A 12,043-nucleotide genomic window follows, 5' to 3' on the forward strand; every position below is an offset into this window, starting at 1 on the left:
CTGTGTGACCATGGGCAAGTCTCTTAACTTCTCTGGGCCTCAGTTACTGCATCTATAAAATGGGGATTAAGACTGTGAGTTCTATGTCCAATGTGATTAACGTGTACCTACCCCAGCACTTAATACAGTGTCTGGCACATGGTAAACATTGAACAAATACCATTTTAAAAAGTCTTTCAAAATAAAGTCTCAATTAATTGTCACAGAAGTTTAGTGGGATCTGAATGTGTGATAGTTTACTACATTTAAAAATTTGGTCATAAATTTCAGAAAAAAGTTTGAATTCAGAAATAATCTGTTCTTACCACATTGAGTATCAGTCAATATTGAAAAAACCATAAATAATTTTAATACAATGGTTAAATTAAACCATGTGGCAGTTACTAATGAAGAACCATAAAGAATTTTTAGTTCAATAACTTAAATTATGCCATTGATTACCTCAGTAAAAAATCATTACATTATCTACAGTTTTATCTAAGGGTATAACACAAATTCAGAAATTAATCTATGGTATTACATAATACCTTTATCTCTTGGGAAAAGAATATAATTTTTTACTTCTTTTTCTTCATGTGATTCTCTGGCCTGTGTGTCAGAGGATCTGGGTTTTAAAGCCAACTCCACCACTCTCCTGCTGCGTGACCATGGTCAAGTCACCAAACTTCTCTGTGCCTCAGTATCCTCATCTGGAAAATGGGGATTATGTCTGGAAAAGGGAGTTCCCTCCTCCCCTTAGACTGTCCCATGTGGGACAGGAACTCTGTCTTGCACCAATACCAGAACATAGTACAATGCTTCATATATAGCAATTACTAACAGTCATTTTTCCTATGTCTCTGTAGCAGGTTTTGAAGGTAAACTAGAAAGAAGACCTACCTGTACCTGCTCTAGCTCTATGCATCTATGGTACAGGCAGCTCAGTGCTTTTCACCTTTGAGCAAATGATGCAACTGCTCCAGTCACCTGCTTCTGATAGCCATTTGGACAGTTCTTCAGCAATTCTAATTAGATTGCCAATTAACCTCAATCACTAAAAAGCAGCCACCTGTTCTTGTTCTATTTTACCTCTTGTTGTGGTAGCTCAACAACTAACATTTATTCCAGTAGCAAGAAACCGGCCTACCAACTCTGTAATATGGTGCTCTCCTAAGCACTTAATACAGTGCTCTGAACAATAAGTGCTCAATGAATATGACAGATGGATGTGTCAGGTAGGAGTGATACTCTGTGAGAAGACTTTAATTTGGGGTAGAGCTCCACCAGGCAACCTGTCCTGGCTCCTCCCTCTGTTGTGTTCTCTTAATAAATTAGGGAAATGGGGAGTCCAAGGTGGCATGGTTTGAGATGGAAGCTGAGTCATAAGAAGTGATTGACTTCAGACATTTTTCCACTTGCCCATTCATTTTCACATTATTTCCAACAGCTGGCATTTCTTACAAGCCTTCTCTTCAAATTCTCACTGCTGAAATCAACAGGATGGTGGTAATGAGTCCTATTCATTCAAGGCCCTACTGAGAGCTCACCTCCTCCAGGAGGCCTTCCCAGACTGAGCCCCCTCCTTCCTCTCCCCCTTTACCCCCTCTCCATCCCCCCGCCTTACCTCCTTCCCCTCCCCACAGCACCTGTATATATGCATATATGTTTGTATGTATTTATTACTCTATTTTATTTGTACATGTTTATTCTATTTATTTTATTTTGTTAATATGTTTTGTTCTCTGTCTCCCCCTTCTAGACTGTGAGCCCACTGTTGGGTAGGGACCGTCTCTATATGTTGACAACTTGTACTTACCAAGTGCTTAGTACAGTGCTCTGCACACAGTAAGCGCTCAATAAATACGATTGAATGAATGAATTGGGAGTAAGTCAGACAGTCATACCATTGCTTTGGTTTTTTACTTTGGGAAAATATCATTAAATGGTGAATTGGAAGTCTTTCCAGTGAGACAGAAAATAACAAGTTTACTGTTCAGGAGTTCTCCAACTCTTATTTATGAGCTTGTCTCGTGCTGCTATCATGATTGCTTGCAAAGAACTGGCCTTTAGTTAGCCTTAATATTTCAGGGAATAATGGTATCTAAGAATTTTCTTGTGGAGTTATTAAGAGAGTATAAAACTGGAGTTAGCATAAGATGAAATACATTTGTTTGACCCTTTTCATTGACTATCTCCTCCAAATGTTCATGACCCTTACCATCCTAAAGCAAACATACAAATAATCAGTGAAGAATCTAAATAAATCTCTCTCATGAAAGGGACTGAATTTATCAGGAGTCTAAACTCCAAAGGTATATTTTACTATAGTATTTTTGTGGAGAAATTTTAGTGGAGATGAGGAAAATCGGCCAAGACCAATATTTACTTCTTGGTCAATTATTCCTGTTTAAGTTGTAATGTTTGTTCCAAAGCTGCAACATAAGGATAAATCAAACCCAGTAACAAGACCAGTTAATGAAGACTATCCACTGACTGGTGGAATTGTAGTCTGAAGATTTAACGGATTTCTTCTGGGTCAGAATCCAATTACTATTTCCTAAGGTGGAAAAGAACATGAAGGTGTTTGCAATACTTGTCTTCAGTGTGAACATCTGGTCCGGTTCAGGTAAGGAACTCTTAAAGGAAGTAGTCAGCATCTTTCTTTAGTGGTCATTGTGGCTCAGTTTATAGTTCTTTTTTGTAATAAGACCCTTGGGTATATTCTTTTCCCAGGTTTCCCTGTATATGATTATGACCCAGGAATAAAAGAAAAAGCACTTAGTGCCTCTCTTGCCGAAGTGAATTCCCAATCATTTGGCCTAAGCCTGTTTAGAGCATTCGGGAGCCTGGTTAAAGGGGTAAGTGGAATTAATTCGATATTCTGGGGTTTTTTTGTGGTATTTATTAAGAGCATTCTGTGTGCTAAGCCCTGTCCCACTTGGTGCTCAAATGTAAGGGGTGATAAGGGAAGGTGTTTGATCTCAATTTTACAGACAAAGAAACTGAGCCATAAAGAGGTAAAGTGGCTTGAACTCTATCCACTTTATAGAGTATTTGACTCCATACCTGACTCAGAGGGTTTTTTCTTGTTTTTTTCTGTTCTGCACTTTATGTCGTCTCACAAAGTAGTGTACTCTCCCGGATTTAGAATTTTAAATTTATTCATTCATTCAATCACATTTATTGAGCACTTACTGTGTGCAAAGCACTGTACTAAGTGCTTGAGAAGTACAAATCAGCAACATAGAGAGACGGTCCCTACCCAACAATGGGCTCACAGTCTAGAAAGGGGAGACAGACAACAAAACAAAACAAGTAGACAGGTGTCAATACCATCAGAATAAATAGTTATAGCTATATACACATCGTTAATAAAATAAGTCTAGTAGATATGTACAAATAAAATAGAGTAATAAATACGTACAGATATATAAGTGCTGTAGGGAGGGGAAGGAGGTAGGGTGGGGGGAGCGGTGGGGAAGAGGAGGAGAGGAAAAAGGGGGGCTCAGTCTGGGAAGGCCTCTTAGAGGAGGTGAGCTCTCAGTAGGGCTTTGAAGGGAGGAAGAGATCTAGTTTGGCAGATGTGTGGAGGGAGGGCATTCCAGGCCAGAGGAAGGATGTGGGCCAGGGGTCGACGGCCTGACAGGCAAGAATGAGGCACAGCGAGGAGGTTAGTGGCAGAGGAATGGAGTGTGTGGGCTGGGCTGTAGAAGGAGAGAAGGGGGTGAGGTAGGAGGGGGCTAGATGATGGAGAGCCCTGAAGCCAAGAGTGAGAAGTTTTTGCTTGATTCAAAGGTTGATAAGCAACCACTGGAGATTTTGAGGAGGGGAGTGACATGCCCAGAGTGTTTCTGTACAAAGATAATCTGGGCAGCAGAGTGAAGTATAGACTGAAGTGGGGAGAGGCAGGAGGATGGGAGATCAGAAAGGAGGCTGATGCAGTAATCCAGTCCAGATAGGATGAGAGATTGAACCAGAAAGGCAGCAGTTTAGATGGAGAGGAAAGGGTGGATCTTGGCAATTTTGTGGCGATGAGACCGACAGGTTTTGGTGACGGATTGGATGTGTGGGGTGAATGAGAGAGCGGAATCGAGGATTCATTCATTCAATTGTATTTATTGAGCGCTTACTGTGTGCAGAGCACTGTACTAAGCGCTTGGGAAGTACAAGTTGGCAACATATGGAGATGGTCCCTACCCAACAGTGGGCTCACAGTCTATAAGGGGGAGACAGAGACCAAAACAAAATATATTAACAAAACAAAATAAATAGAATAAATATGTACAAATAAAATAGAGTAATAAATGCGTACAAACATATATACATATACACAGGTGCTGCGAGGAGGGGAAGGAGGTAAGACAGGGGGGATAGGGAGGGGGAGGAGTGGGAAAGGAAGGAGGGGGCTCAGTCTGGAAAGGCCTCCCAGGTCTCCTGAGGATGACACCAAGGTTGTAGGCTTGTGAGATGGGAAGGATGGTAGTGCCATCTACAGTACCGGGAAAGTCAGGTAGAGGACAGGGTTTGGGAGGGAAGATGAGGAGTTCAGTCTTGGACATATTGAGGTTTAGATGGTGGACAGAAATCCAGATGGAGATGTCCTGAAGGTAGGAGGAGATACGAGCTTGGAGAGAGAACAGGGGTGGAGATGAAGATTTGGGTGTCATCAGTATAGAGATGATAGTTGAAGCTGTAGGAGTGAATGAGTTCAACAAGGGAGTGAATATAGATAGAGAACAGAAGGTGACCAAAAACTGACCCTTGAGGAACCCTAACAGTAAGGGGATAGGAGGGGGAGGAGGAGCCCGCAAAGGAGACTGAGAATGAATGGCCTGAGAGCTAAGAGTAGAACCAGGAGAGGACAGAGTCTGTGAAGCCTAGGTTGGGTAGCATGTTGAGGAGAAAGGGTTGGTCCACAGTTTTGAAGGCAGCCGAGAGGTTGAGGAGGATTGGGATAGAGTAGGAGCCATTGAATTTGGCAAGAAGGAGGAGGTCATTGGTGACCTTTGAGAGGGCAGTTTCGGTGGAGTGTAGGGGATTGAAGCCAGATTGGAGGAGGTCTAGGAGAGAGTTGGAGTTGAGGAATTTGAGACAGCGAGTGTAGACGACTCGTTCTAGGAGTTTGGAAAGGAAGGGTAGGAGGGAGATAAGGCGATAACTAGAAGGGACAGTGGGGTCAAGAAAGGGTTTTTTTTTAGGATGGGGGAGACCTGGGCATGTTTGAAGGCAGAGGGCAAGGAACCTGTGGAGAGTGAGCGATTGAAGATGGAAGTTAAGGAGGGGAGGAGGGAAGGGGCAAGAATTGTCATAAAATGAGAGGGAATGGGTTTCAATGCACAGGTGGATGGGGTGGCACTTGAGATGGGGGAGGAGATCTCATCTGAAGATAGTTCTGGGAAGGATGGGAGAGGAGCGGGGGGCATGGAGAAGGGGGAGGGGTGACTGTGGGGAGCTCAGACCTGATGGTGTTAATTTTACTAATAAAGTAGGAGGCCAGATCATTGGGGGTGAGGGATGGAGGAGTGGGAAGAACAGGGGGCCTGAGAAGGGAGTTAAATTTCTCAAACAGCTGACGGGGGTGATGGGCATGGGTGTCAATAAGGGAAGAAAAATAGTTTTGTCTGGCAGAGGAGAGGGCACAGTTAAGGCAGGAAAGGATAAATTTAATGATACAACCCACTGAGAATTCTATAACAAATCAGGTCCTCCTGAAATAAATAAGTCCCTTGACTCTCAAGAACCTCCAATGGTTGCCTATTCATCTCCACCTCAAAAATGAAACTCCTGCCCACTGACTTTAAGGAATTCAGTCAGCTCTCTCCCCTCTACTTATCCTCACTACAATTTGACTACAACCCAACTGGCCCACTTCATTCACCTAATGTCAACCTACTCACTGTAGATCGCTCTTGTCGCTCTCACTGTCCCCCTTGCTAACACTCTCCCTCCAGCCTGGAACTCTCAGCCTCTCAAGATGTAACAGACAACCACTCTCCCCATCTTCTAAGCTCCACTAAAATCACATCTCCTCTACAAAATCTTCCTTGACTAAACTATCATCTCCCTATCCAATTCTCCCTTCCTTCTGCATCACCTTTGCCCTTGTATGGCCTAGTGGACAGAGCACGGGCCTGGGAGTTGGAAGGCCCTGAGTTCTAGTTCTAACTCCTTCACTTGTCTGCTGTGTGACCTTGGGCAAGTCACTTAACTTCTCTGTGCATCAGTTACCTCATCTATAAAATGGGAATGAATACTCTGAGCCCAGTGTGGGACAGGGATTGTGTCCAACCCAGTGACCTTGTATCTACTTCCCAGGGCTTAGTACAGTCCCTAGCATATAGTAAATGCTTAAGGAATACCACTACTATCATGGTTATTACCCTTTAAGCACTTAGATACACATTCACTCCCTTCTTCCTCAGCACCCAGTATATTTCTTTATACAAGTTTGCTTTCTCTATCTTTAATGTATTTTAGTGTCTGTCTCCCCTGATAGACTGTAAACTCTTTTAGGGCAGGGATCAATTCTACTGACCCTATTGCACTCTGGCAAGTGCTTAGTAGTGATAAGAGTGTTATTGATTAACTGATTGATCATAGGCATCAAAGTGCTTGTAATTCCAAGCTGGACTGATTTGAACTTTGTGACCATTTTTCCTTGGCTCCCTACAATCTCCACCTCTTTTTTTCGACTGAAATTTCTCTCAAAAAAGTATTCAGTGACCTTCTTTTCTAGTTTAAATCAATTCTCTAGTCTAATCCTTCTTGACTTCTCTGTCCTTTTGAAATTGCTTTCATCCTCTTCTCTTTGAAACTCTTTCTGGCTTTAGTTGCATGGATTCAGTCCTTTCCTGGCTCCCCTCCAAACTCCCAGGCTCTCCTTTCTCATTCTGTGGCCCTTGCTCCTCTCACCTGATTCTCTGTTTTAGGTAGCTTGCTTGCTATGGTGATTTCCAGTATCCCCTCTGTGTTCCTCAGATATGAATTCCCAGCCCTTATCTTCCACCTGCACTCTAATATCACTAAGGGTGTTTATTGAGCTTCCACTTTGTGCATTACCAGAAGCATGAGACATGTTCTGGAAGGATCACAAGCCTGGGAATCAGAGGACCTGGGTTCTAATTCTGCCTCTGCCTCTTGCCTGCTGGTTGACTTTGTGCCTCAATTTCCTCATCTGCAAAATGGGGGTTCAATATCTGTCCACCTTCCTACTTAGAATGAAAGCCCCATGTGGGATAGGGACTGTGTCCAAACTGAGTATCTACTACCTGCCTCAGTGCTCAGTTCAGGGCTTGGCACATAGCACTTAACAAATGCTCAATTATTGTTATGTTCATTGCCCAGAGTTTATAATACTAGCCTGACCATGTTTTTCTTCTTGAAAATTAAAACACTGGGTCACCATCCCAAGCTTTTGTGGTTAATATCTTCCAGCATTCTGTGATATTGCTACTATCCCGGAATGCTTTGGAACCTGAACTGAGCAAATACTAAGCCTGCTCCACTCCAATCAATCAATCATATTTACTGAGACTTACTGTGTGCAGAACACTGTAATAAATGCTTGGAAGAGTACATTATAAGAGAGTTGGTAGACATGCTCCCTGCCCAAAAGGAGCTTACAATTGTGATAGGGAGACAGACATTAAAATAAATTATATGTTGATAAGTGCTGCAAGGCTGAGGATGGGGTGAACATTGAGTGCTCAGAGGGTACAAATCCAAGTCCGATTATGGAAATCCCAGATTTTTAAGTGAATGAAAGTAGCTGGGCTTCAGTGCAAGGGAAGCAGATCAGATAACCTAGGAGAACCTTAATTTGGGGGCATTTGTATATTGTTCTCATATTGTTTGGGACAGCCCACAGAAATCTGGGTCACTTCTACACATTTCCGTCTTCTCTGGAACACCCCCATTTAAGTGGTCTTACCCTGCCTCAATCCTATAAGCAACTGAACACTAAACCTTCATTGCCTTCTAACTTTCTCTTCCTGTAATATCCTTCCAACTCTGCTTTGCTCAATCTTACTTCTAACGTCTATCAAAACTCCATGCATGAAACCTTTCAGATAAATTCCCCCATTAATCGATCCATCAATCAATCATTGGGATATATTTACTGCCATTGTATGTTCAGTATTACACCCAGAATTTGGGAGTGATAAACAAAATCCCTGTCTAATGAGTTTTGCAATCAGGTAGGGAGGTGAGGGGAGAGTAAACAGACACTAAAGTAAATTGGAGATAGGAAGCAGTGATAGAGTATGTAAAATAGAGTACCTAAGAATTTAAGTGGCATGTACTTGTTTAGGTGGAATTTGGAGAATATAAAAGAGAGGAGATTATAAATTAATTGGGAGATGTGAATTCAGTAGGGCTATAAAGATAGGGAGAACTGAAGTCTGTCAGATATAAAATGAGGAGTAGTTCCAGGCATAGACAAGAGATGAGCAAGAGGTCATGGCAGGAAAGACAAACAAAATACTGTGATTAAGTGACCATGAGCTGGTTCTAATCCCGGCTCTGCCACTTCTTTTTTTTTCATCATCATCATCAATCGTATTTATTGAGCGCTTACTGTGTGCAGAGCACTGTACTAAGCACTTGGGAAGTACAAGTTGGCAACATATAGAGACAGTCCCTACCCAACAGTGGGCTCACAGTCTAAAAGGGGGAGACAGAGAACAAAGCCAAACATACTAACAAAATAAAATAAATAGAATAGATATGTACAAGTAAAATAAATAAATAGAGTAACACATATGTACAAACATATGTACATATACATGTGCAGTGGGGAAGGGTAGGAGGTAAGATCGGGGGATGGAGGGGGGACGAGGGGGAGAGGAAGGAAGGGGCTCAGTCTGGGAAGACCTCCTGGAGGAGGTGAGCTCTCAGTAGGGCCTTGAAGGGAGGAAGAGAGCTAGCTTGGCGGATGGGCAGAGGGAGGGCATTCCAGGCCCGGGGGATGACATGGGCCGGGGGTCGATGGCGGGACAGGCGAGAACGAGGTACGGTGAGGAGATTAGCGGCAGAGGAGCGGACGGTGCGGGGTGGGCTGTAGAAGGAGAGAAGGGAGGTGAGGTAGGAGGGGGCGAGGCTAGTAAATATGTACAAGTAAAATGAATAGAGTAATAAATCTGTACAAATATATACCAGTGCTGTGGGGAGGGGAAGGAGGTAGGGTAGGGGGAATGGGGAAGAAGAGAGGAAAAAGGGGGCTCAGTCTGAGAAGGCCTCCTGGAGGAGGTTAGCTCTCAGTAGGGCTTTGATGGGAGGAAGAGAGCTAGCTTGGCAGATGTGTGGACGGAGGGCATTCCAGGCCAGGAGAAGGACGTGGACTGGGGGTCAAGGGTGGGACAGGCGAGAACGAGGCACAGTGAGGAGGTTAGCAGCAGAGGAGTGGAAGGTGCGGGCTGGGCTACAGAAGGAGAGAAGGGAGGTGATGTAGGAGAGGGCAAGGTGATGGACAGCCTTGAAGCCAAGAGTGAGGAGTTTTTGCTTGATTCGTAGGTTGACAGGCAGCCACTGGAGATTTTTGAGGAGGGGAGTGGCATGCCCAGAGCGTTTCTGTACAAAGATAATCCGGGCAGCAGCGTGAAATAAAGACTGAAGTGGGGAGAGACAGGAGGATGGGAGATCAGAGAGGAGGCTGATGCAGTAATCCAGTCGGGATAGGATGAGAGATTGAACCAGCAAGGTAGCGGTTTTGATTGAGAGGAAATGTGTCAGGCACCGTACTAAACTCTGAGATAAATACATGATAATAATAATAATAATGATGATGGCATTTATTAAGCGCTTACTATGTGCAAAGCACTGTTCTAAGCGCTGGGGAGGTTACAAGGTGATCAGGTTGTCCCATGTGGGGCTCACAGTCAACCCCCTTTTACAGATGAGGTAACTGAGGCACAGAGAAGTTAAGTGACTTGCCTGAAGTCACACAGCTGACAAGGGGCGGAGCCGGGATTTGAACCCATGACCTCTGACTCCAAAGCCCGTGCTCTTTCCACTGAGCCACGCTGATAATGAGGTTGGACATAGTCCATGTCCCACATAGGGCTCACGGTTTTAATCCTCATTTTACAGATGAGGTAACTGAGGCACAGAGAAGTGAAGTGACCTGCTCAAGGTCACACAGCTGGCAAGTGGCAGAGCTGTGATTAGAATCCATGTCCTTCTGACTCCCAGGCCCATGCTCTATCCACTAGGCCATGCTGATTCTGTTGTTTGCTGTGACATTGGGCAAGTCACTTCACTTCTCTGTGCCTCAGTTACCTCATCTGTAAAAGAGGGCTTAAGACGGTGAGCCCCTTCTTGGATATGGACTGTATTCAACCTATCTTGTACTACCCCATGCTTAGTACACTGCCTGGCATATAGTAAATGCTTAACAAATACCATTTTTTAAAAAAAGGAAGTATGAGTGTGATGTGGTTGGAGAGAGTGGATGATAGGAGAGGGAGAGCTGCTGAAGGGCTTTGAAGCCAATGGCCAAGAGTTGCTGCTTTCATGTGGGGGTGAATGGCTAATCACTACAAGTCTTTGAGGAGTGCAGAGTGACAGGCCAAATAGCTTTCTAGAAAAATGATCCAGATAGCTGAGTGACGTATAGACTGGAGAGGGGATAATCTGGAGGCAGGAAGATCCATGAAGAGGTTGACGAGTTGCTAAACTGGGATATGACAAGTGCCTGAACCAGTGTGGTGGCTGTTTGGATGGAGAGCTAGGGGTGGATGTTAAGGAAAAACTGAGGGGATTAGGCAATAGATTGAATTTGGGGTTTGAAAGGGAGACATGAGCGAAGAAAAATGCCAAGGTTTCGTGTTTCAGAGATGGGGAGGTTGGGGGTGTCATCTGTGATGGTTGCTCCACGTATGTTTACCACATACATTTCTGCTATTTGTACTCTTAAGTTGAAGCCCTCTGGCAATTGCCCAATTTTATCTAATGGAACAAGTGGGCTTTTGCTTCTCCCCAGTGGAATTGAAAACTGATTTAATGGTAAACTAGTCTTTTATCTTTCGTTGAAATACCCCTCAGCAACTAGGGGGTCCATGGTATATAATGATGACCCTTGCGATGATGTTTGTTGAAAGGCAAAGCTTTTGGCTTTATTTTGGGACACAAAAGGCAGATTTTCTTTCCCTTAGTTGGTAACCTAAATATTCTTGAATTCAAAGACGGCAGGTTCAGTTACTTCCTAGAATGGATAAGTCTGTGGAAAGGATACCTTTGTTCTTTGATGCCACCTTCCTGTGTTTGTTTCTCTTGTACTCTATGGTTGTATTAGGGATTTAATGTCTTCGACCCAACATGCCCTTAAGGATCAGATATTTTATTTATCTTCAATTTAGCCCCTGCCAAACATGGGAAAATGTAGGTTATAAAACGGGCACTAAGAGAAATGAGTTAAAGATAGCCCAAATAACTGTTCACTGAGGTGGATCAATTTGCTTTCTACTCATTGCCAATGCGAAACCATTTCTCCTGGCTGAAATGGGTTTTCTAAGGGAAGTGTAATGAATCCTGGAGCATCCAAACTGCTGTTGTTCAGAAGAGCCTTATGGTTCCGTACAGCAGAGTGAACATGGTTATGTCCTTGAACACAAAAAATTTGCTCTTGCACATTTTTTTTAAAGGCAGTAACCTGGGGTCACAGCTCTGTCAATTACCATTTGTACACCATTTCCTATCTCTGAGGAGGCAGATGGGGGTATCTTCTCAACCCTAAAGCAATTCTCCCTCCCCCCACACACCACCAAGCCATCATTCTCCCCTCCTTCCAAACCCTAATAATAATAATAATAATGGTATTTGTTACGTGCTTATTACATGCCAAGCCCTGTTCTAAGTGCTGGAGTAAATACAGGGAAATCAGGTTGGATACAGTCCCTGTCCCACTTTGGGCTCACAAGTATTAATCTCCATTTTACAGACTTGCCCAAGATCACATAGCAGAAAAGAGGCGGGGTCAGGATTAGAGCCCATATCCTCTGACTCCCAAGTCTGTGCTCCTGCCTCTATGCCATGCTGCTTCCCAGAATTATGGTATTTGTTAAGC

The 12,043-nt window shown here is 43.7% G+C and overlaps 1 protein-coding gene across 2 annotated transcripts in view; it reads left to right on the forward strand.

Annotated features, from left to right (window-relative positions):
- Nucleotides 1-2,452: 2,452 nt before the first annotated feature.
- SPP2 (secreted phosphoprotein 2) overlaps nt 2,453-12,043 on the forward strand; it is a 29,374-nt gene continuing 19,783 nt past the window's right edge. The window contains exons 1-2 of one of the 2 annotated variants that reach the window (XM_038749578.1): nt 2,453-2,605; nt 2,713-2,837. In XM_038749578.1, the coding sequence (XP_038605506.1) occupies nt 2,554-2,605; nt 2,713-2,837 (177 nt within the window). In that variant the 5' untranslated portion in view covers nt 2,453-2,553. The remainder of the gene's footprint in view (nt 2,606-2,712; nt 2,838-12,043) is intronic. The other variant, XM_038749576.1, reaches the window with a different exon arrangement.

The sequence above is a fragment of the Tachyglossus aculeatus genome, chromosome 7, assembly GCF_015852505.1.
Source record: "Tachyglossus aculeatus isolate mTacAcu1 chromosome 7, mTacAcu1.pri, whole genome shotgun sequence".
In the NCBI taxonomy this organism is placed as follows: Eukaryota; Metazoa; Chordata; class Mammalia; order Monotremata; family Tachyglossidae; genus Tachyglossus; species Tachyglossus aculeatus.